The sequence below is a fragment of the Prunus persica genome, chromosome G2, assembly GCF_000346465.2.
Source record: "Prunus persica cultivar Lovell chromosome G2, Prunus_persica_NCBIv2, whole genome shotgun sequence".
Lineage (NCBI taxonomy): Eukaryota > Viridiplantae > Streptophyta > Magnoliopsida > Rosales > Rosaceae > Prunus > Prunus persica.
In genome coordinates this window covers 16,389,608-16,414,279 of record NC_034010.1, presented here as the reverse complement: position 1 = coordinate 16,414,279, position 24,672 = coordinate 16,389,608, and the positions used below count along the sequence as shown (strand labels likewise).

At 36.5% G+C, this 24,672-nt stretch overlaps 2 protein-coding genes and 1 pseudogene across 6 annotated transcripts; 1 reads left to right on the top strand and 2 right to left on the bottom strand.

The window, feature by feature from the left end:
* Positions 3,731-9,827, top strand: LOC18785195. Of its 4 annotated transcripts, XM_007217966.2 has the most exons (5): positions 3,731-4,124; positions 4,227-4,239; positions 7,023-7,114; positions 7,446-8,104; positions 8,884-9,652. In XM_007217966.2, the coding sequence occupies exons 4-5, from the start codon at positions 7,497-7,499 to the stop codon at positions 9,578-9,580; spliced, it is 1,305 nt and encodes a 434-aa protein (XP_007218028.1). In that variant the 5' UTR covers positions 3,731-4,124; positions 4,227-4,239; positions 7,023-7,114; positions 7,446-7,496; the 3' UTR covers positions 9,581-9,652. The 4 variants fall into 4 exon arrangements, with proteins under 4 accessions (XP_007218028.1, XP_020413278.1, XP_020413277.1 ...); XM_020557689.1 differs by lacking the exon at positions 4,227-4,239 and having other exon boundaries at positions 8,884-9,827; XM_020557688.1 differs by having other exon boundaries at positions 3,731-4,239; positions 8,884-9,827.
* Positions 11,433-13,681, bottom strand: LOC18786172 (tubulin-folding cofactor A). Of its 2 annotated transcripts, none has more exons than XM_007218560.2 (4): positions 13,503-13,681; positions 13,002-13,160; positions 11,808-11,894; positions 11,433-11,726 (listed from the first exon to the last, which is right to left on the bottom strand). In XM_007218560.2, the coding sequence occupies exons 2-4, from the start codon at positions 13,152-13,154 to the stop codon at positions 11,622-11,624; spliced, it is 345 nt and encodes a 114-aa protein (XP_007218622.1). In that variant the 5' UTR covers positions 13,155-13,160; positions 13,503-13,681; the 3' UTR covers positions 11,433-11,621. The 2 variants fall into 2 exon arrangements, with proteins under 2 accessions (XP_007218622.1, XP_020411887.1); XM_020556298.1 differs by having other exon boundaries at positions 13,002-13,155; positions 13,503-13,644.
* Positions 14,972-21,120, bottom strand: LOC18787420 (annotated as a pseudogene).

Genomic DNA, 24,672 nt, shown 5'->3' with positions numbered 1-24,672 from the left:
TAGAAAACCACCCCTACATCCATGCAGAGAATCGAGGAACCTTAGCCTTCATCCTCAATTTGTCGAAGCGAACCAACACCACCATGGGGCAAGCATGATCAGGACGAGACTCAAAGGGGGAAGAAGAAGATGAAACCATTGAGACCAGGCGAAACCCTTGGTGATGTTGCTCTAGAGAGTCACAACGAAACCATACGAGACTAGATGATATCCCCTCTGTCAGCGCACGAAGGAGAACCACCAAGAATTGACGTAGGGAGAGGAAGAAAAACACACGAGACCTTGGAGTCAGAGCGACAAATGACAGCAGCTGCTCGACATGTGAAGAAAACATAACCCTAATCGCGCGGCTCTCCTTGCATGCAAGAGAGTGATCCCCACAACTAGCTAGGCTCACCATGTTATAACTTATATCTCATAATTATCTTCCCCACCCCTATTATTTTTATGACTTTCCTCTACCCCATGACTACTCTTTATGTCCTTACATTATGTTACTCTCAATCTTTTTATGTTGAAAGTTAAATGGGTAAACATTTGTTGATTTATTTGAATTTTTTCAAAGAGATAATCTTTAAATGGTAAAATGGATGGTTACCATCATTAAACCATATTAAAGGATGAAAATGAGAAGATAAAAAAAGGGATACAAAAGAGAAAGTAGCTAGCATACATATCGAGTCCTATCATATATTGAGTGACCCTCAAATAATTTAATTTGAGGTATATCATTTAGGGTCTCCTATAATTTTTTATTTTTTATTTTAATGATCCAAATTGTCTATTTTTCAAGTCTTCATTCATAGATCATCATTGTGAAAAATTAGGCAAATTGAAAATCATTAAGACACATAGTTGAGACCAACAAAATAGATAAACACGGTATTTAAAAAAAAATATATAATAACAACTATCTAATTGAGTTACCAAATGGTTTTGGATTCAAGTGATTTTTTTGCAGAGATGATCTTTGAGAGAATATCTAAAAACTAGATGGTTTGGATTATTAAAATACAATATGTGGTGGACCCCCTACAAAAGTGTCCCTAAACTGAAGCTCTTTGTATATATATACTCCCATTTATGTCACAATTTTATATCTTTTATAATTATCTTCAGCCCAATTGTTTTTAGTTTTATTTTTTATTTTACTCTCCCTAGTACCACTCTTTTCCAACAAGAGCATGTATTGGTAGCAACTTTTGTTCTACTTCTACTCTTTCAACACCTTATTTTTGTCCTTTAAAAACAGTTGCATTTCTTTTGGTGTAAAAAAGAAAATCATTGTCAAAAAACATATATGTCTTTTCCCCCATATTGGATAATGCGAACTTGATTTGGTACCATCTTTTTGTGAGCTCTCTCTTCTTTCTTTTTATTGAAAAAAAAAAGGAAAAAGAAAAGAAAGACTTGTTTTTAGTTTTTTCTTTGCCTATTGGTTTGGCTTTATTCTTTTCAAAGACGAGAAAGTGGGCTTTTCCCATCCCACGCTTGCTTCACGGTGTTTACAGTCCCCGCCAAAAGCAAAAGAACATAAATTTTGTGTTTGTCCTCATACCCTACACACGTAATAACCAAGATTCCTCTTGCTTTTGGTGACACAATTCCTTCCTATCGTCCGTTTTCAAATGTTTGATTTTATTCCAATTATTATGAGCATGATATTTTGGAAGTTTTATGGTCACATAAAGGGGTTTCACTATGCTTATGAAGAAGGAGAGATTCTCCCGTTTGATACCATCGCAATTTAAAGACACGTTTAAATTTTTATCTATTTTCGTAACGAAATAAGCAAGCTTTCCTCATTCGATTAACAAATTGAAGAAGTAGCTCATCTCATCATGACAAATAGGCATAATAGTCATCCACATCAATCTCAAAATTAGACGAAAATTTAGATGTATCCGTGACTTTTTGCCTTTTAATCTTTGCATCTATGCTATATATCTACCATAACCTTCTTTGTGAGTCTCTGGAGTCGTTTTGGGGTTCGAAAGATTGAAGTAATCTTTACGAAATCCCAGTCAATGATTAACTTGACACTTCTGACATATTCTTCAGATTTAATTTAAGGATATATACAAGAAGTTGGAAAATAGATATAACTATTTTCTTAGAGATTCGTTTTGTTCTCTGCCCTATTCTATTTCTTTATAGTTTATTCTGTTTTGTCTTTTCCTCTCTATATTATTCATTACGCTGATTCTTATATATTCCTTTATTCTTTCTTAAAACATTAAACAAAAATACAACTTTCATAAATTATATGGAACCAGGCAGGTGCTACAATTTTCTAATATCATTGCTCTTCATAATTATTAACATACTATTTTAACCCACTTAGAGAATGCAGTATAATTACATAAGGAGAGAGTGAATAATATTTCCCTCAATTAATAAAAATGTTATATTCATACTAAGATATGAAAAACATATGACTCGTTACGATAAGTTGTTCTTTGTGATGATTATGTAAGGACTAACTATTTTTTTAAAAAAATGTTTAGTATAATATATTCATTTCTATTGTTGGAAAAATGAGTTAACAATTTAGCTAATTTATTGGATATTAATTAAGAATAGACTCCCAATTATGTTGAAGAATATAAAGTCTCATATTGAAAATTTGACTAAATAAAATACAATATATAATGAATACTTCCGCTATTAATGACATCGAAACCTTTTATATAAAACTTCATTCACAAAAAAAAAAAAAAAAAATGGACGTAAACACCTCTCAAACAAAAGAACAAATGACTTATATTAGGAGGGTGTCAAACTCGACACAGAAGTACCATGAGGACATGAATCTAGAATCCTAAACTAATCCAACTAACACTAACCTAAAACCCTAACATAAAACTAGTTGTGAACAAAATGCAATATTCCGCCCGCCAATGTCGAGGTAGAAGGAAGCAAAAGCCTAAAAATAGGACGATACCTATTCTTCACAAATAAGTTATTTATTAGAGTGTGAGCTTAAGCTATCTATATTATTATTTTTTACAATAATAATAATAATAAAAAATAAAAAAACCAAAAAAAAACAAACAAAGAGATGAAGTCAAGAGTTGAGCTAACGAGGCAAATGATTTCCATTGAAACTCATAGAAAATTAGAATAGGGACAGATTGGAAGTAGCTAACTGCTAAGCAAATATGTGTTGGTTACAGCTGTATTCACGACCACCTCTCTATCTCTCTATATCTCTATCTCATCATCTCATACTTTTCTTTCCTAAATGATTAATAAATAAACCATGATATAATAATAGCACAATAATCATCTGTCTATAATTTCACAAAATCCGTGTTATAGGATGATAGTCCATGATGATTATTTTGTATTTTTTCTAGAGAATAACTGCATGATGATTTTTTTTGCCGCCGTTGACTACTGGATCGCATATACGAAAAATATGCAACTCACTAACACATTTAATGGATGACTAATATTAGAATCTTTAACATAAAATTCTTACGTGAGAAGCTCCCGTTTATACTTATTGATTAATAAAGTTCTCCCATGACAAGAACGTAGTTAAATTTCCTTTTTTTTTTTTTTAATTTTAATTAATATAGCTTATAAAAAAAATATTTCTCAAATAAAGTTAAGGTTCCTTAAAAAAGAAATTTAAATTAGTTATTATTATCGAGATACACAATTTGACAACATAAATATGACGAAACATTACCATACATGCAATTTTATTTCAATGTGAACAAACAAAAGAAACTGAAAATGAAAGTAAATTGTTTATGGTGATGCAGAGTGAGAAGGAGATGACGATAGATTTTTGGTTTCGTTATTCTGGGAGGAGGGTGTTGTGGTGTAATGTGTGTCCTCGTGATCCGTGCACAGTCTACGTGATATCCAAAGCAGCAGAAGACTCAGTTAAAATAAGACTTCAGCAAAACAACAACAACAGGAAGAGCAGCAGCAGCAACAACAATAAATACCCACTTCCCATCTCTTTCTGTTAACTAATGAAGCCCTCTCTTCCTCTTTCTCTCTCTCTTCTTGTTCAGTTCACATCAATCATTTACTCATAATATTTATTGCAACCCACATTCGCTTCGTTCCTTTTCCCTAAAAGAAGAGCAGGAGATTTCTGGTATAGGGTAAGCCAGTTTTTGGTGTTTCTCTCTGTTGTCGTTGTTGTTCTTTTGTTGGGACTTCTTTTCTTCACATGCTTCGCTGCTGAATTTCTGCTCTTGTTTCAGCTCCGCAAGTTAGGTACTCTATTTCTTTGTCCGTTTTTCTCTTTTGTTTCTGCGCTATGCTTCCAGTCTTTGTTTATGTGACTCTAAAGACTCTGTTTTTTTCTTTCAAAATCTGAATGTTTCTTATCTTCTGGGGCTTCCATTGTGCTGAATTATGTGCTTGGTTGGAATATTTTTGTGGGTTGAGCTTAGTTTGTTGAAATTTGAACTGGGTTGTCTTGTTTTGGCTCAATGGTCTGCTGGGTGCATGTATTTTGCTGTTGAGTGTTTTGGTAACAACATGAGGGTTTGAGATGGTTCTGAAATTTATTGGTGTGTTTAGTTGTAAATTTCAAGTGCAATTGATTCCTTAGAAGCCTAAATTTTTTTGGTCTATGGGAAACTATCAGAGCAACACTCACTACAAGCTTGCATAAATTGACCATAAGTAAAACAATCAGCTTAGGTAAATCAATTTTTGGCTGAAAGGATTTGTTACTTTCTTAGTGTTTGTACGACCCTATGTTCTTTTCCTGTTTCTCAGTAATCAGTATATAATGGAGTGTGGTTGAGTTACATACATGTAAAGGAATGCTAAGTTGGCTTTACAAAGATGTAATCTGACTCAGAGCTGTTACATTAGTGGGAAATTGTGTGGAAGTCTTCTCACGGGTGATAAAGAGGGCAAATTAATGGCGTCCCAAGAACAACCCTTACAAACAATTGATATGAGATGTTTTACCCTCAATGGATATTTATCTGATGCTAACTTGGCTCGTATATTCATTCATTTAAATGGAAACCTAGCTTCACCTATCGGCCGAGGTTGGATAAATGCCAAATGGACCTTATATTTCATTAATTTTCTCAGATCACATGGATCTTTGTATAAATGAAAAACTTATTGTGTGTATCGGATACACAACATGGCATGCCTGCTTGGTGTATCGAATCCACCCATATTCTAACAGTGTACAATCATTAACACAGTATAATGGTTTCGGTTCAACATTTTGGGCATAGACATTAATGATTGTACACTCATTATAATATGGGTGGATTTATACATTGGTCGGCATGCTACGTGGTGCATAAGATGCACACAATAATTTATTGTGTAAATGAAGTGAAGCAGTGAAAGTGCCCTACACTTGGATTTCTTTCTTTTAGCAGTTTTTGTTTTGGTCGAGTTTCTTTTAGCAGTTTAGGTGTATTATTTTCTTCAATCTGCTTATTCCAAAAAAGAAAGCAGGAAGACAAAAGAAAGTACGATCCTACCTTCTATTAGTGTCTTCCTTATTTCATATGGGAATTATAGCAGAAAACTACTCATGTGTATAACAACTATTTTGAGCGAATTTCTCGGATTGTTTGGGTGTGAAGTAAAATACTTCTATTTTCCATGGAAAATAAATTCAAATGAAAGATAGGGAATTCCCGTAAGGCACTTGTGTGTTTTTTTCCTTCTGTATGGAACCATGGAATAATTGATTAGAAAGTTGTTCACTTGATTAAGGAACATGAATGAGAGTAATAGACAGCTAAATCAAGTTAGTTGATTTTTGGCTGCGCTGTTTGATGATTACAGTGATAAGGTATATTGTGTGATTTGTCAGATGACTATCAGCTTGTGATTATGATGGGACAGCTTTGGCTTGAAGCTGGTAATCTAACACTATTGCTACTGGAAAAATCCAGGAATTTGATTTGGCCTTAGTACTGATATTAACCTGATGCAAATAGAGCTCTGCAGGTGTGTAAGCTAAAGGGTTTGTATATCTTTTAAGTTGGGTTCTTCCTTGCATGGAATCAAAGCTTATTCTTGCTGGAAATTACTATGGATTCTTAGTCAGTAGTTGATCTAAGAATAAAAGAGAGACAATTTTGCTAGCTCTCTTATTTCCATTTTATTCCTCTAAGGTTGGATCATATGATTTGAGACAAGTACGAAACAGTCATTTGATAAAATGGGCATTGTTGGGGTTTGCTTTAATATTTCAGAATGCAAAAATCAGATGAATTCAGAGGTTGACCTATACCTACGAAATATACTGAGATGCTAACAGTGCTGATGATATGTGTTGTTGTAGTACGCTAAGGTGGTCTCAATCAATGAATTGATGTCAGAAATTAGACATAATTCCTTTGTGCTTCCCTCATCTTTCTGCTCCAACTCCTTTATGATCCAACTGTCCCTTCGTTTTAGGATGAAAGGATGATAACTCATTTTTAAGGTAGTGGGGGAAATGGTTGAAAGTCTCACATAGATTTAACACCAGGTACTAGTGTGGTAGTTACTTTTGCAAATTGAAGAAAATGTTTGAAATCTTTGGAATGAACTACCATCATTCTTAACCTCTTTTAATCCTTTTATTAATTCAACTCATTTCTTTTTCATCTGCTTCTAGAGCTTGTATTGAAATGTTGACCGCATCTCTGCTCAGTATGAAACTTTGATGTATTTCTCACTGTAGCTCCCTTAATAGGCAGGCTTATTCACTTTTGTTAGGATTAGAACTATGGCAGTGGTTTTGGATCTTCCTTTCCTGTTCTTAAAGTGTTGTTTATTGTCCTCTTGGTTCACTTTCAATGTTTTTGTCTAAACACTTGTGGTTCTCCACTGAATTTTCATATCTGCCTCTGGTTCTCTCCATATCGGTTCTCAGTTTATTACGGTGGAGAAATTGGTTAGAAAGGGTAAAAGTCACAGGCCTATGCGTCTATTATATGATATTTTTTGTTATATTCATAATGGCACTTCTTTTCACTTGTTTGTTCTTCAAATATTAAAATAGTTATTGGCATGTGGATTGACAGGCTGCTGCTCGGACACAAATCATCAAGGAATTCAAAGTTTCAGCAAAAATCGTGTATTGCAACGGCCTCTGAGTCCACAAGGAACTGTCTATGTGAGTATATTTAAATAGACTAATGGTGTAACCTGTTTCTCGTCTGGCCAAAAACCTGTCTTTCTTTTAATGTTTACCATTTTGGCATTTTCTAACACCGAACACTATAACAACTTTCATATTCCTTCCCCGCAGTTAACTGAATTTTCATTATATACTTGTCTGATTTTAAATTGGTTTTTCTAAATTGGTTTTTGTATGCGTTTTAACTTACTACATGATGTTAAGATTTTTTCTACTTTCCTTTCAGTTTTAGTTACATGATGCCATCAGATTTCATCACTTAATATTTTGTGATCTAAAAATTGTCACTATTCTGCTGGTGCCACAGGCCGTCCAAGAATATGACTTTGGATATAATGGGGAAATTTTTGTGACCAGAATGGATCCTCAGGCTTTTATTAGGCTGTCAATAAGCTCACTGGGATTGAGGATTCCTGGAACAGCGCTGAAGTCTGAAAAATCTGGGATTCATGCATTCTCTTCTCCATATTCGTGTGAAATTCGCCTTCGAGGATTCCCTATGCAGACAGCGTCAGTCCCCTTAGTATCCTCTTCTGAAGCTACACTTGATTCTCATACCATTGCCTCAAGTTTTTACCTTGAAGAATCAGATATTAAAGCGTTGCTGGAACCTGGGTGTTTCTACAGTCCTCATGCCTTTCTGGAGATTGCTATTTTCACAGGGAAGAAGGGCTCCCACTGTGGTGTAGGGGTCAAAAGGCAGCAAATTGGGACATATAAGCTGGAGGTTGGTCCTGAATGGGGGGAAGGAAAGCCAGTGGTTCTCTTTAGTGGGTGGATAGGTATCGGAAAAAACAAGCAGGAGGGTGGAAAATTGAGTGCCGAGCTTCATTTGAGAGTAAGATTAGATCCTGATCCAAGATATGTATTCCAGTTTGACGATGTCACAAAACTGAGTCCTCAGGTTGTGCAGCTTCAAGGCTCCATTAAGCAGCCTATTTTCAGTTGCAAGTTCATCCGAGACAGGTGATGTGATTTATGTTATCTCTCTTACATTAAATGTTTAAAGCTTTTGAAAAGGCTGCTGTCTAGTCTCATCTTCTTTTGGACATTCAAATTGGTGCATGAAAACTATGTATGGATTGCATCCCTGAGAAGAGAGAAAAAAAAAAAAGAATATTAAAAGAAGCAAAGCAAAAGGACAAGTATAACAATGATTGCAAAGAACAATTTATTTTTCGTCAAACATTTATGCTTGTTCTAGATTCTTGTTGGATGAATAAGGCTTCCCAAGTTGTATAGTTTTGACTGGATTAGTTTCAAGAGGCAATCATCATTTTAAATTTCCATTGTTAGGTACAACAACTTCGGGTGCGAATCAGCATTTGGTTGATTAGATTGTCACATTATTGTCATGGTTGTTTTCTTTTTTGAACATTCACTGTGCTTGGCCTAAAGTCATTTTCCGTGTCCCCTGTTGGTCTTGTTTCCCTGTTAGATGTTTAATAGCCATATTCTTTTCTATTTGAATTTTAACATTTGCCTTGTCAGGAATCAAACAGGCGTATATGTAACTACATAATAAATTTAGTAATAATCAAAACATTTCAATTTATCAACGAATATTCAAGATATGTTGGATACAGTATATAGCGTACGTAATTTTATCACTGAACTTTGGACGCGGTTTTCTAGTATTATGCAAAAACCGTGTATTCATTCTCTCCTGCTATGGACAAGTTTGTTTTCTCTTTTACATTTCACCTTGTGTTGATGAAGATTTTGATAGTTTAATGAATTGACAGGGTTCCCCATGCGGATCCACTAAGCACTTACTGGTCAGGTTCTGCTAACAATACTGATCTCGAATCAGAGAGAAGAGAGAGAAAGGGATGGAAGGTGACCATACATGATCTCTCTGGCTCGGCTGTTGCAGCAGCCTTTATAACAACTCCATTTGTTCCATCAACAGGTTGTGATTGGGTTGCAAAGTCCAACCCAGGAGCTTGGATGATTGTTAGTCCTGATCCTTGCAGGCCTGACAGTTGGCAGCCATGGGGAAAGCTTGAGGCATGGCGTGAGCGTGGCATTAGAGACTCCGTTTGCTGCCGATTTCGCCTTCTTTCTGAATGCCAGGAGGCAGTGGAGCTCCTCCAGTCTGAAATCCGCATCAATGCTGAAAAGGGTGGGGAGTTTTTCATAGACACAGACAAACAGATGCGAGCAGCAGCAGAGGCGGCGGCGGCCAGTCCAATACCAAGCCCACAAAGCAGTGGAGACTTTGCAGGTTTAGGTCCAGTAGTAGGTGGTTTTGTCATGAGCTGTAGAGTGCAAGGGGAGGGAAAGAGCAGCAAGCCATTGGTACAACTAGCCATGAGGCATGTTACGTGCGTGGAGGACGCCGCCATCTTCATGGCTCTTGCAGCTGCTGTTGATCTCAGCATTGAGGCATGTAGGCCCTTCCGCCGGAAGTTCAGGAAACCATCCTTCCATTCTTTATGAAAATTAAGAAAATTCGAGTTAAAAAGAATGGAGGTGATTAGCATCCCTGCACCCAAAACAGCTATGTTTTTCTTGACTAAAGCATATGCAGATGGTTTTAAGATGTGTATGTTGTTTACAACTCTCTCAAAACTTTCTAATGATAGCATTAAGCCAAAGTGACGTCATTATACATCGTTTAGACAGTAGTTTCTCATGGTGTCAGAAACTTTCTAATTTGATAAATACTAGCAAGTTGATTAGAACTTGACTGCCTTTTTATTTTTTATTTTTTATACAAACGAAACTCTATAATATTATTTTTATTTTTTATTTTTTATACAAACGAAACTCTATAATATTATTTAAACTATGCGGATGGGGATTCAAACTCGGATACAGAATGGGAAGCACATATGCTCTATCTAATCTGGCTAATGACGTGAACTTGTCTGCCTTTTAGTTCTTGAAACACTGAAAAGATATTCCCAAACCTCAAAATTATGGTTTTTATGACCAAGCCAACAAACAAAACTAAACATATGAAAAGAAAAAAAGGCCTCGGAATCTAAATTGGCCCATGACATTGTAGTTGGATGTGCAGCAATATTTTGAAGCTGAAAACCAGATGAAGGCAAGGCAATTCTGGAGTTGCTGTCACATGCCACTACAAATTGGGGCTATAGCACTTGCCACCTCATGGTGGCTTTTGGTTTGTGGAGGATTTGAAAAACTCATATGTTTGCAAGTATTATTGCTGAACCATGTCCTATATTGTGACAGTTTTGAATAAGCAAATAAGAAAAAAAGGAAAAAAAAAAAAATTCTCTCAGAAATACAGGGAATTTGAAGCTTGATGACAGCGACAATAAATTGCTTTCAATCATGCAAGGTAATGGAAAGTGATGGATTCCGAAATTATTTTTAAGGGGTGCGGATTTGAAATAATAAGATGATTATAACACAGGAATGTAGAGAATAATTTAACCCAAAAAAAAGGGGGTGGGGAAGAAGAAAAATTTGTGTAGGTTTCTTTTGATGCTACGTCGTTTTCAAGTGTGACACAAGGACTTAATTGATAACAGATGGATCCAACAGGAAATGAAAAGGAGAGAATAGACCAAATACAAAGGGCCGTTCAGTAACATTTTCGGAGAATGTTATTTGAGAATATTTTCTAGGAATGAAAATGAGAAAACGAATTTACATTTTTATGATTCGAGAATGAGTCTGGTAGATTAATTGGAAACAGATTCAGAAAATAGAAACAATGAAAACTTGTCTAGTAGGACAATTTGAGAATAATAATATATGAGTTATTTTTCAAGTATATTTTTTGCTAAATTCTGATTTTTTAAAGGCTAAAATTATTATATACAACAAAAAATGTATAATTTGAGAATAATGATGTATAATTAAAATAAATAAAAATTCTAATGTTAGAAAAACCTAGATAATAAAATTCTAATCTTTAGTTTAAAATAAATATGAAATTGAATAATATATGATGGTTTTATCATAAAATTAGTATACACTCGTGTAACAAAATAAAATAATGAAGTGCAATGAAAAAAAAAAAAATTGAAAAAACAAATGACAAATGAAAAAGAAAAAAGAAAAATCAAACCAACCCCAAAAAAAGGCAATCAACCAATACACCGATAGAAAATGAAAACAATAATTTGGTGTTTTCAATTTTTTTTTTTTTTTCAGAAAATGAATTCTAGTGAAAATGAAAACGACGTACCGAATGCGTTTTTGGTAGAAAATGAAAACGGGCCTTGAAAACGTTACTGAACGGGCTCTAATAATTCTTTTCATTTTTTTCATTCAACATTGAGTTCAAACTGAAGTTAAAGATTGTCAATGGAAACTGAAAGAGAACCACCACGCAATTTCAATTTATATACTGAAAAAAGTAGCAATACAGGCAACAGAATAAGGCTCCTTGGAAAACAATGTCAAGGCAACAACACCACATGCCCATCGTTTGAAACACGATAAAAAGCAAATGGGGATTGAAAACCACCTGCTGTTAGTAAATGTTACAAAGGCTACAGCACTAGGCTTCTGTTGTCTGAAATAACTTATCAACTTCTCCAATAATGGTTCGAGCTTCTTCAATTTCGGGGCCTTCCTTCTGGTTCAACTCTTCTTCTAATTCAGCCTGAAAATAAAGATCATGCTTAACAAATTGGGGCCAAAGGAGTTGATATCCAGAGTAAAGATAATGAAGACTTATACATACCAAAATTCCTTTAAGGTCAGCTAGTGAGGCCTCCAAGCGCTTCTGACAATCGGGAAGCATCATCCTTGATTCAGCCAGCACATTTTCCTGTAAGGAAAACAAAGAACACATGAATTTAATTTGGAATGGATAGATAGCTTTCCATTAAACCTTTTGACAACAAAGTTAACAGCAGAGATTCTCCAAGCAATCAAGGGCAGGATTGAGTCGATGACCATTAGTTCAAACATTATGTGATCTAATAGGCTAATTTTTGGAACAACTAATGAATCTTCAAAAAGATAAAGAACAACTAGTAAACTACTTTATGCAGTTTAACTTTGCACGAGTCACAGTGCTCAACATGATATTTGGTAACCGTATCTATACTTAGTGTATATTGCGGGCTTCTATGCATTCCAAACCTTTATTCTTCTGTGATAAAACCGTTAAATTACCATGATTTCTAACACATGGAAGTAAACAAACGAATCTGCATATTTATTTGTACACGCACACTGCACATTGCACATCTGCACATTTGCACATCTATTAATCACCTCACCAATGTTTCAAAGATTGAGTCAGAGGGCAAAATGATCGATTAAAAATTTCAAATAAGTCATCTGCTGATAGGAACTTGGCCATAAAACTTCACTAATGGTAAATATACTGATAGAATAGCTATTAGTGAAAAATTAAGAACAAATGTGGGACTTATTTTTCTAATATTGCGGTGGAAGCTTTCCACATTTGTTCATGGGGTTAAAGTATATCTTACCCCTTTCTAAACATTATGAGGTTCCAATAACAACAGAATGATAAGCAGAAAAGTAGAATTTCTGCAGAAATTATTTAAAAGGAAAAAAGTGAACCTAATTTGAGAAATCTTAAGAAAGCAGTAAGCTTCACTAAGTGCAATAACAGATTCCCACTGCAGGAAATGAAATACACCTAAATAACATAAATTGCAAAGAACAGATGCGACTCACATGTCACGAACAGAAAATATGACAAATTCCACAAAACCATACAATTCCCAAATTCTACAAATCTTAACTGAGCTAATAACTGAAATAATTTCTTGTTTTCAACTAATCAAACGTCTGAAACTACAGTCGTTTCATAAGAAGAACAATTGCATTAGTATATAAATTTAAAAACAATGACAACTTGATAATGCAATCTGGTCTGTGATGCATGTCTGGACCATACCTGTTGCTTCAGGTCATAAGGGTCAGCTCCTTTCTCCTTCATGTCTGCTGTTTTTGCAGCTTCTCTCTCAACCTCCTTCTCATAAGAATGAAGCTCCTTAACAATGCGTTTGCAAGTACCAGTCTTGATTTTCAGATTTCTTAGGGATGCCATACTAACCTATCAAAAGAAGCACTTTCTTGAGTAAAATGCAAACTATAATAAATCATTTTCGAAAAATATCCCATCTGGATACGGAAATCTCCAAAACGAGTCGGCAAGCATACCGCAATTAAATAGAAAATTTGATTGTTCATCTATCATCTTCTCATTCGCACTAGAACTATTGCCCACATCCCCACACTACTCATCATTTTGATAAAGGAAATTATTATTAATCCATAAACTCTGGACAGGATTTGGATTTGGTTATAATGAATGAAGTCGAACTAATACATCTAGAAAGTAAGTGAAGGAGCAACAAGAAGTTAACTTCAGTTCAGATTTAATCAAGAACAAAACCTGGTGGGTGGAGCAGATGCAGAACTTTCAGTGGAGAAGAAGAGGCTGGACCGTTATTCTTTCGCAATTTCTTTCTTCTTTGTTCTTCTTCTTCCTTCTGGATCTGGACCTCTGGTTTTTTGAGTTGTTGCTGCCGTTTATTTTAAATTGGGAAAACCTCGAGAAGCAGAGGCTACGAGTGCAAAAATCAAGTTTTGAAAATTACATTTGAACCCCATATTTGCTATATAATTTTAAATAACGACATAACGTTTCAAATAATTAGAAAATAACCCCACATTCTTTCACCTTATTTTTTGAATTATACTAGATTGAAGTCTAGTAAATATTTTGGATATTTTCAGAGTAAAATCTAATTTTTCTTTTAAGTTTAAAATAAAACAATCTCCACTGGATCATTAAGATTAGACGAGTATAAACATCTAAATTACAACCTCCAGTTTACAAATCAGTTAAAGCATTAGGCACATAAGCATAAGTGGTATTTGGCATGAATTATTGTGACAGAAAATTGTGAGATTATATAAAAACCACTTAGCATTGTGGAATTTGAAGTCACAATCTTAAAATGCATGGTACGTATATTCATGTTTATATGTACTATTGTATGGATTAAAAGGTTTTTTTATTTATTATTTATTATTTATTTATTTATTTTAGGACTTTTCTTATTGAAATGAGCGATAGCATATTAAACTCACACACATACACACACGGATGCTAGAACTCGAATCCAAAACCTTCCCTAAAAGAGTAAATACTCCAAACTACTACACTAGTGGATTAAAAAGTTAGATATGCGAAGTTAAGCTAAATTCCTGTTATCATCATTTAGTTTAGCTTTAAAAATTATCTTTGATAAGACTTATGTCCCTACTTATAATTTCGCTCATTCTTTTATAATTTATTGAATCGGGTGGGTCACACTTTGTGCCCTACTTTTTGGTCCATGTGGAACACATTAGGTTCCAAGAAAAAAAAGGCCTTGATGAAGTAAAATTCATATGGTGAATTACACTACAACACGGGACTTTTGGTATTAGATTTGAATTCAACTTTTTAAATTCAAAAAAAGAATTTAAGTTAAAAATTTTAAAAACCGGTTTGGTAGACCTAGTTTTGAAAACCTAAACTCAAACATAATTAAAGTTTTTGAGTTCCCTACTTAAATAAGATACCAAACACTAGCAAAGAAACACTTTCTCGCATAAAGTAATAAATTCCTCATTAGAACTGATTCTTATATTACATCAATCATCTAATATATATATATATATATATATATATATATATATACATATGTACTTAACTGTACAAGCAAAGATATATTGCTTGAAGCAACTCAGTTTATATAAACACAACCTTCAGAATTATTTAAAAAAAAAAAAAAAAACCAAAGTTTCTGCTAATTAACCACACATAATTAATCTAGTTATTAGCTTGCATCTTGTACTGTAGTTTCTTCATTCTCATCGAATACCTTTTTGGAGAGGACCTTTCTTACGTGCTGCCAATATTTCTTCTTCACGACGTGCCAATATTTCTCTTTCAGTAAGAAAACTGTGAATAAGAGGAGCAAAAGCTGAAGAAACCCCACTTACAAGGAATAAACCACGAAAATCGTGGAAGTTCAGAGCACTTGGATCACTCGTTTTGTCGTCGAACAGAAGATTTGATTTACTATGGAACCACGCATCTTCCATCTCTAAAAGCTTTCCTTCTTCTCTGAGAATTTCAATTTGCCTTGACATGTCTTGTGCCAACTTGGAACCTCTAGGGAAAACCTGAATTCAAAAAATGAACGAAAAATTAATCAGCTAAATTATAAACGTAGTATACTTTCTTCGTGCCTTCGATGTTCTACTTAAAAACAGGACTTAAAAACAGGACTTTTATTTTATTTTATGATACTGAGGTTACTCACAAAGCCAAAACCATTGGTGGTAGACTTGGTATTAATCATGGAGTACTTGAGGAATACTTTGCTAGGAAGATCTTGATGTAAGGAATCTCGTCTCGTCGATGATCACAGAAGCACCACCAGGCTTATTTCCTCTGGACAAAGCATCAATATATGCTTCTTCTGACTGGTTAAATTGCTCGAGTCCCTTAAAATCGAAGTCTGTCCGTCCTAATTTGGAGAATGTACCAATTTGGTAACCTACATAGTCCAGTTTTGAGTTCAACTGTATCTGTTTTACTGTCATCATTGAAGTTAAAGTGGCAGTGTAACTGGAATTCAATATAAGCACTACACACACCCATATGATCACTACAAACTTTGCCGAGTTGTTCAACAACTTCTCCCTTGCAACACAAAATATTTAGTTGAGAATTGACTTGGTAGGAAAAACATGCATCATTCTAAGCAATGAGATCAAGTGCTTACTATGAGCAAACACAAGGGTTGACAAGGAGAACCAAAATATTGTTCCAATTTGTTGCGATGGTGAGCCTTGGAATTCTTGGTTAACTGGCTTCTCAATTAACCACACAACAAAACCCGTCAGAATAAAGAAACCAGCATTTGTTATCCACAAATCTGCTGAAAGAGGTTTCAAGAAGATCCACATTGTTTCCTGTTCTTTCGGCACCAAAGTTCCCATGCCTAAGTCAGTGAATGGTACAGTAAAATCAACATATAAAGATCTGTTCCATGTGTTTGTCGTATCTCCGACAACTGCGGATGGACTTGGTAAACAAGTTCGTTATAAGTCCCAGCTATATTTCCATTGGCATCCTCAAATGGAATAAACTCGTAATGCACTTTATACGGCAAGGCTTCGATTACGGCTTTGAACACGTCTATACATACAAAAGCCAGTGACATAAGTTTTGTTGGTTTGAAGATCATGGTGCACACCTACGAGTTCCTTGAATCCCAATTTCACAGGAGCACCAATTCTCAATTTTATTTCATTACTCAATCGCCTTTTGGAACTTTTCATGATTGCTTTTGATCTCGGGGCCACACGATTCTTTTCGGATCATAGGTAGAAAGTAAATTTCTTCTGTCGTTAAGAATGTGCAACTCTTTTGTGGTTCTTTCTCTGCTAGGCCAAATTTTAATCCTTCTCTCCTCTTTTCCTATCACATTTACCATCCCAAAATAATGCACCTGAAATTAGCTTCCCATTTAAGAATTGAATTTCACCACTTAAACCCTTAAAGCAAGTCCAGCAGTTGGCTTGGACTCGGGCTGGGGGGGGGGGGGGGGGGGGGGTTGGGAAAAAAACAGGGGGTCCGGAATTGGGAACCACCCCGGGGAAGGGGGGGGGCCACCAAACATAGGAGGGCCCAAGGGGAAATTGGGCCCAGCTTGGGGCCCAGGGGGAAAAAAACATTGGTGAACCCCGGGTGGCGTCAGCCCTCCCGCATTTCAAATTTTTTTTACCGTTGGCGCGTGCAATGCAAGCGCCAATGTTAAAAAAAAATTTCAAACGGACCGCTACAGTAGCCGCCAACGGCTACTTTACACGTGGCAGCCTCTAGTCTCTCCGATTTGATTTTTTTCTTCAATCCAACGGCAGCCAATTTTTCTGCAATAAAAAATTGAAAAAAATTAAATTTTTTTTAAAAAAATACACAAAAATTACTGAATTTTTTGTGTATAAATACCAACCAATACTCTTCACTTTTAACACCAAATCCTCTTATATTTTCTTCTCCTTCTACTATTGTTCACTTTCTCCTCAAAATTTATTCACTTTGTATTCAATATTTTTTCACTTTGAAGTTGTATTTTTGTCTATCATATTATGGGTTCTTCTAATGAAAATGGAGGGGCATGGAGCATGATGGAAGATGTTAGCTTGTGTGAGGCTTGGGTCCAAGTTAGTCATTGTCCCGTAACGGGCAATGCGATTAAATTTTCTCATATGTGGAAAAAAATTCATCAAGCATTTTGTGAAAGGGCAATTGGTTCTACACGTACAGAAATGACATTATGCAGTAGGTGGAAAGTTCTTAATAAAGAGTTGGCGAAATGGAGAAATGCCTTAGCAAAAGCGATGGACAACCATCGAAGCGGAGAAAACCTTAGCAGTGAGGTAAATTATTTGTCATTTTCCTTCTATTAATTTCTATGTCATATTAATTTTTATTTAAATGTTTCTTGCAATTTATATATTTTGTTAATATGTCTCTAGTTTTTTTTTGTTTTTTTTATACATGTTGCATTTTTTTTAAATTTATTGAATTTGCATTAGTTTTTTTTACATGTTGCATTGCCAATATTTTTTTAAAGTTTCTTGCATTTCCATTTAATTTTTTTTTATAGATTATGCAAGCTCAAATGTGGTTTGGTGCTACGGGGCAAGGGAAAAAAAGTTTCAACCATACCCATTGTTGGGAGGTGGTGAAGACTTGTAAGAGATTCCAAATTATTCCAACCGGTCCGACGGTAGTCTTGAACGAGACTCCACTTCATGAGACGCCGGCATCGGATTCACCTATGAATTCCCCAATGAGTCAAGACTCACCCATTAAAAAGGAGCCAAGGCCTATTGGGAGAAAGGCGGAAAAGGCGAATAGAGGGAGTAATTCTAGCAAGAATGCATCTAAATTTTTGGAGGAACTTTCAAAGCACCAAGCCATGAGAATTGAAATGGACTTGAAACAACAAGAGCACGATATGGCTATTCAAGTCGAATATGCAAAAGAAAGGGAGTATGTACGCAAAGAAAGGGAGTATGTACGCGAACAAAACATTGAAAAAAAAGATTGGGAAACCATGGCCATGGATACAAGCCATATGTCCCCTGAAACAAAACAATTTTGGAAGCTAGAACGAAGGGATGTTATGAGACGAAGACTTTTTCGTGATGATGGACCTAGCAACACGGATTGGTTAAATGATGGAAACCATTAAAATAGTTTGTTTGCCTTTCATGTCTTAGTTTACTTGCCTTTGATTTCATTGTATTTTTTGTTTTGTTCAATTCATGTATTTTATTTTATTAGTTGTATTGCTTTTCTTTTAGTCAATAAAGAAAATATTCAACAAAAATCCTTTTTATTCAAAACATTCCATACATAAAAAACAAACCACAACCAAAGCATAAAAAATAAACAACCCACAACCAAAGCATAAAAAATAAACAACCTACAACCAAAGCATAAAACATAAACAACCCACCCACAATAAAAAATAAACAACATACAACATAAACATAATAAATTAAAAACAACTTCTTCACTTCACTTCATTCACCTTCATTTCCTTCATTGCCTTTCACCGCCCATAAATGCTCCATCAAGTCAACTTGACGGTGTTCATGAATATACGACGATTGCATCTCCGTGTAGCGATCAATCATACGGGGCATGAAACTACCGTCTCTAACCAACGGTTCATGCTGCACTGGTTCTCCATTTGGCCCCACTGGTTTTTCATAAATTCGTGTTAGGGCCGTGTCCATGGGATTTGGTTCATACACGTCATCAGCATCGTAATCATATTCATCTTCCACAATCATGTTATGGAGGATGATACAAGTCATCATTATACTCCTAAGCACCTCCTCGTCAAATAGACGTGCCACGCCCCTGATAATAGCCCACCTCGATATCTTTTCTGTACCCCTCTTGATAGCGAGCAAAAAATTTTTGCTTATGGGATCGGGGATGTGGAATTGTTTTCACAAATGTTGTCCACCTCGGGTAGATGCCATCAGCTAGATAATACCCGTTCTGGTAGATGGTATTGTTAATTTCATATGTGATATTTGAGGCTTCACCTCTCAAAACATCATTGAACATCGGGGATTGACCTAGGACATTCAAATCGTTTTGAGATCCGGCAACTCCGAAGAAGGCGTGCCAAACCCATGTATTAAAATCAGCAACTGCTTCCAGGATGATACTTTGCTGCCCTTTTCTATTTCCGTAGTCCCCTTGCCAAGCAGTTGGACAATTTTTCCACTGCCAGTGCATGCAGTCAATGCTACCAATCATGCCAGGAAATCCTCGAGACTCAGCTTTTTGGAGAAGCCTTTGCAGGTCCCTGGGCGTAGGTCTGCGGAGGTAGTCTCTGGTGTACAGAGTTTCCACTGCATCACAAAATCGCACCAAGCTCTCCAAAACAGTGGACTTCCCCATCCGAGCAATCTCATCCACCTGATTAGTAGATGACCCATACGCCAACATTCGTATCACAGCTGTGAACTTCTGCTCTGGAAGAAGTCCCAAATTTCCAGCACAATTTCTCTTTTGAACAAAATATTCATCATAATTGCAAATATCATGCATGATTTTATTGAACAAATGGGGTTGCATTCTATATCTCCATCGAGAATGAACATCAGAGTACAGAGATTGTGGGATAAAATAATCTTCCATAAGATTCTTACCCTGGGAATGTTTATGTCTGTCCACATTTGGGCGACGACCTTCTCGTGAACCACGGCGACCTTGGTTTTCTTCCTCCAGCAAAGCAACTGCTATGCCAAGTTGCTCATCTAGTTCTCTCTGCGCCCTTTTGCTTGCAGCTCGTCTACGCATTCTTTCTCTAGTTTCTCGCTCTTGCCTCTCCAAAACCTCTTCCATGTCTGCCATTGAGAATGAAGAATGAAATCTAAAATTTGAGAAATGGAAATGTAGAGAAGAACTGGTGTGGGAGGTATGAGCTAAACCTCTGGTTTTATAGAAAAATGTACACAGATAGATATGACACGCGGCGCAATCTTAGAGGGTGAAAATCTTATCTGAAATTTGGAATTCAAATAAAATTTCAAATTTCAAATTTATCTGAAATTTGAATTTTGAAATGTATCTGAAATTTGACATTTTGAATTTATCTGAAATTTGAATTTTGAAATGTATCTGAAATTTGAAATTTATCTGAAATTTGAAACCGAAAATCTTATCCGATATAAATAGTATTGACACGTAGGAACCCAAAAATCTTATTCGAAAATATTATCCAAATTAATTGTTTAAGTAAACAAAGTTGTGAAAAAAACAAAAAAATGAATAGTATTTGCCATGGCAAGCCTAAACTGCTGGAAACACATTTTGCTGGAGGGGGCTAGGGCAGCCACTATTCACGTGAATAGTAGCTGCCCTAGGGCTCCCCTTGCCATGGCAAGGGGCAACTGGTGGAAATGCTCTTAGATCTCTTTTGCAATATTTCTCTGAGAAGCATAACTCCATGTTGGGAGGATCTTGTAGAATTTTTAATCTTTGCCCTTTCAACTGCTTCAGCTAGAGCCCAAGTCGCAACATCTTCAAGGCTCCATAGGTGCAATGCGATACGGATGGATAAGAACCCAATTCATCTCAAAAGGATTTCAAATTTGAGTATTTTTGACAGATGGTCTACTGTTCTTGTTTGTGTTCCGCGATGGTCCTCCGAATCTGAAAAATACAGGTGAGGTTACCAAGAGAGAATTGATCCTGCAGCTTCAGCAGGGGTGTCATCATAGATGACACTGTTAGCAAGGGCTAGTGTGAGAGCATTCAACAACCAAGCCATCACCATATCGTTGTAGCGGTGCCATAATGAGTATTTAGGATCTTTATCAAAGAGAGATTTGATGGTGCCATCAACAAATCCTAATTTGTTTTTGTAGAGGAATATTGCATCTGGATATGTAGCTTTTGGCCTTGAACCTTCCATAGTGGAATACTATCGGATTTACTTGGCTAATCAGTGAACGTGATGTCTTGAACTGTTCAGCCGTTTGTGTAAACCCAGTCAACTCACACATTACCCTTCTAAACATATTTGGTTCGATCGGTTGTGCTCGTTTTGGCCCTGAGTGATCCCTGGAATTCGTGAGAGCTTTAGAGAATTCAAGCCTTAAAAAATTCTCATAGAAACAGCCTCATTTCACACTCACATAGGTGACTTCCTATTAAGAGTATCCTGCACTACCCCACTCGGATTTCCAAGCTATAGGAATCATTAAAATCAAAGATTACCCTAAAACACGCTACAGGCAGCACTGTTTCATCGTAGGACATGGGTAGGAGATGTAATCTCGGCAGTGCTACTACTTAGTCATCCATAATTTGGTTGTCCCTTTTGAACCTAGATCTTGGGATCTCCAGTCAGCTAGGTTGGGTATCCACTATGGAGACTTTAAATATTTAGGCTTATACTCCCATTCCCCTCAATGATCAACTAACTCTCTAGTCTGATGTAACGCCCCGACTCCAAATTAAATGTCTATTTTAATTGATTTAAAATGAATTACGAATTTACGCTTGGGGTAGGGGTAAATTGATCATTTTATTATCCGGAAGGACTTTGGGACCATGAATGGTATTTTTGGGTAGGTGGTACTGAGACGAATTCGTAGACACGCGGTAGGCTTGAAAGGGAGTTGTAACGAAAAAGTTACGAGCAAAACATTATCAATGGCAAACTTGTAAATATTTCAAAAAGTTTGGTAAAAATAAGATTTTTTCACCTCATCTCACTCTCTCCTCGCGCGCGCTCAGCTATCTCTCTCCTCAGTCTCTCTCTCTCCCCGACACTGACTCTCTCTCTCTCTCTCTCTCTTCGGCTCTCTCAGCTCCTGCTACGGCACGACACGAGACCGATCCCATTAGCTTTGCCTCGACGTCCCGGTCAAGACCTACCAGTTTTTCCCGTTGAAAACCATGAACTCCGGCCACGAGCTCGACTGGTTCGAATCGGAGCTTTCCCGTCGCCACGCCGCCGCCTCCGCAGCCCAAACCCGTTGAGTGAGGTATGGTTTCTCATCCATTTTTCGAGTTCTAGCTGACTGTTGCATAGGTTTGGACCGATTTGTTGTCTAGAAAATCGATTAGAAAACCTAGGTTTTGGTCGAATTTCAAAGTGAAATTTCGGCCAGTTGCCGCCCTAATTAGACCTTCCCGTAGTTGAATGAAGTGATCCTGACCTTGAGTAGAAGCTAGGATAGGAAGGGTGAGCTCGAATGTGGAATTTTTCCGTCTCCGGAATTACTCTACACACCCACGCGCTGCCGGCGCATGGGCGAGGCTGGTGAAGCTGCAATTTAATCCGATGAGATCCTTAGGTTGTCACGAGCGCATAGGAATTCGCGGATCTCAATTCGGACGTCGTTTAACTATCGAACGGATTTTCGCATATTGTGCGTTAGATCTTTTCCGAATTAAAATATGTTGTTCTAGATATCCCTAGGACCGTATGAGACTTCACGGATTATGAATCGGAGCCCCGGAGGTTCCGATTCAATAATGCAAAGTTTGTGAGTGAGTGATAACCGTACAATCGTGAACGATTCCTAAACCTGTAATCGGACCTTAGGATACCTTCTTCAACGTGCACGTATTGGGAATTTGGGGATTTAAACATTTAATTTGTAATTTCCGCTTCGACTTAATTTTATATTAATTAACGGTTTGTATCTCGAAATAGGTGTTTGGACTGCACGTACTCAGCAGGCAGGACCCTCACGTAGTCAAGCAGTGTGGGAATATTTGTGGGTGGACTTTGTTTTCAGTCATATGCATGGTTTTATTGATGAATGATTTTTGCATAATGTTTTAATGGCTTATTGAATATTTTATATTCATGAGATGAATTTGATGCTGTATAGCGCTTTGGCAATATATTGTGAGTTTGGCATTTTGGGTATCGAGAGTGTATTTTATAAGGAAATTTCGGGAAGTATATATATATATATATTCTCATTAGGCGAGATACTTGGGTTGTTGAAGAGTATTGTGGAAGAACTTGATTATGAGGGATTGTTGAGAGAAGTTGTATGATTACACTATGTAAGTACCTTCCCCAGTTATTAGACTTTCCACACGCGGCGTTGGATGTTCCGGCGTGTGAGACACTTTCTATATGCGGCGTTGGATGCTCCGGCGTATGGAAAGACTCTGTATAGTGTTTAGGGTCATCACCCATGGCGTTGGATGTTCCGATGTGTGATGATCCAGTCTGCGCGCGTAGAACATAGTTTGGGAGCTACACATGGCGTTGGATGTTCCGGTGTGTGAGCTTTGGAGTTTCGTCCCCCGGTTGGACCGCTCATCCCTAGACGCAGGATAGCACTTGGAAATCCTGCGGACTAGTCAAACGATCCCCCAGTTGGATTGTTTTCCCGGTACCTAGGTAGTGTAATGAGTATATCGTATAGCTATTTATAGTTATATTTATATATATATACATATATATATATATGTAGATTTATATGTATATGTATAGTTGAGTGAGTGAAGAATTAGAGTTTTTCAGTGGTTTGGCAGGAGTTGCAAGGTTGAAAGAATGGGGTTTACAAAAGAGATGACTTGTGTTTTAAAGAGTTTTAACTGAATTATGTTTTGAGTAATTAAATATTGAATTGTGAACCTGCATGACTTGAGCATTATTTTTACACGGTGGGGTTAATATATTGTTTTTAACTGCAAAATCTGGTTTTATCCACTTACATGTTTTCTGTTTTGCGCCCCCCAGCCAGTAGTCACTCTAGGAAGCATGCAAGTGGTGTACGAGGCTCGAACTGTGAACCTTCCTAATTAGGATTTGAGTAATTTCTTCTACTCAATTGTTCTTGTAATTTAAATTCAGTAAATGCTCTGTTATTGCCCATGGTAGATTTTACTTGTGAGGCCGGAGGCCATTTAGTATGACTTGTTGATTTATGAAAGCATGTTGCTGGTTGGGATTATTTTATATTTATGCAGATTGAAATTTTGTTGGGTTTGTTAAATTCACAGGAGAGACTGCCAAAATTTTGGTAAAGAGTCTCGGTTTTTAGTAAGTGGGCCCGGTATCGGGGTGATGTCAGAACAAAGACGGGGTCCGCTTCAGTTTCCGGGAAATTCTGGGGCGGGTCCTGTCATCTGACCTTTAAATATTGGATCCACTAGGTTGACTATTTATGTAATATATTGCCATCATAATTTCATAAATGGAAATAAATTCCATTAAAGAGTAGTTGTACTACGTTGAGCATTTAATTTATTTTGTTAAGACTTAATAATTGTGCCAACTGAGTAACCTTCTAATACTCAGTTAGACACCTCCACATTTGTGGTACTTATAGGAAGGTCTCTAACCTTCTCATACCTTGTATAAGAGAAATTTAAACTCTTGTGAACATCAAAGCCTCTCTCCACAAAAACGTGGTGCTAGAAAACTTCCATTTTCTCTGTTAGGAAATAGAATTCCAAATTTTCCTTCATGTCTGTCACCCCCACAATTTTC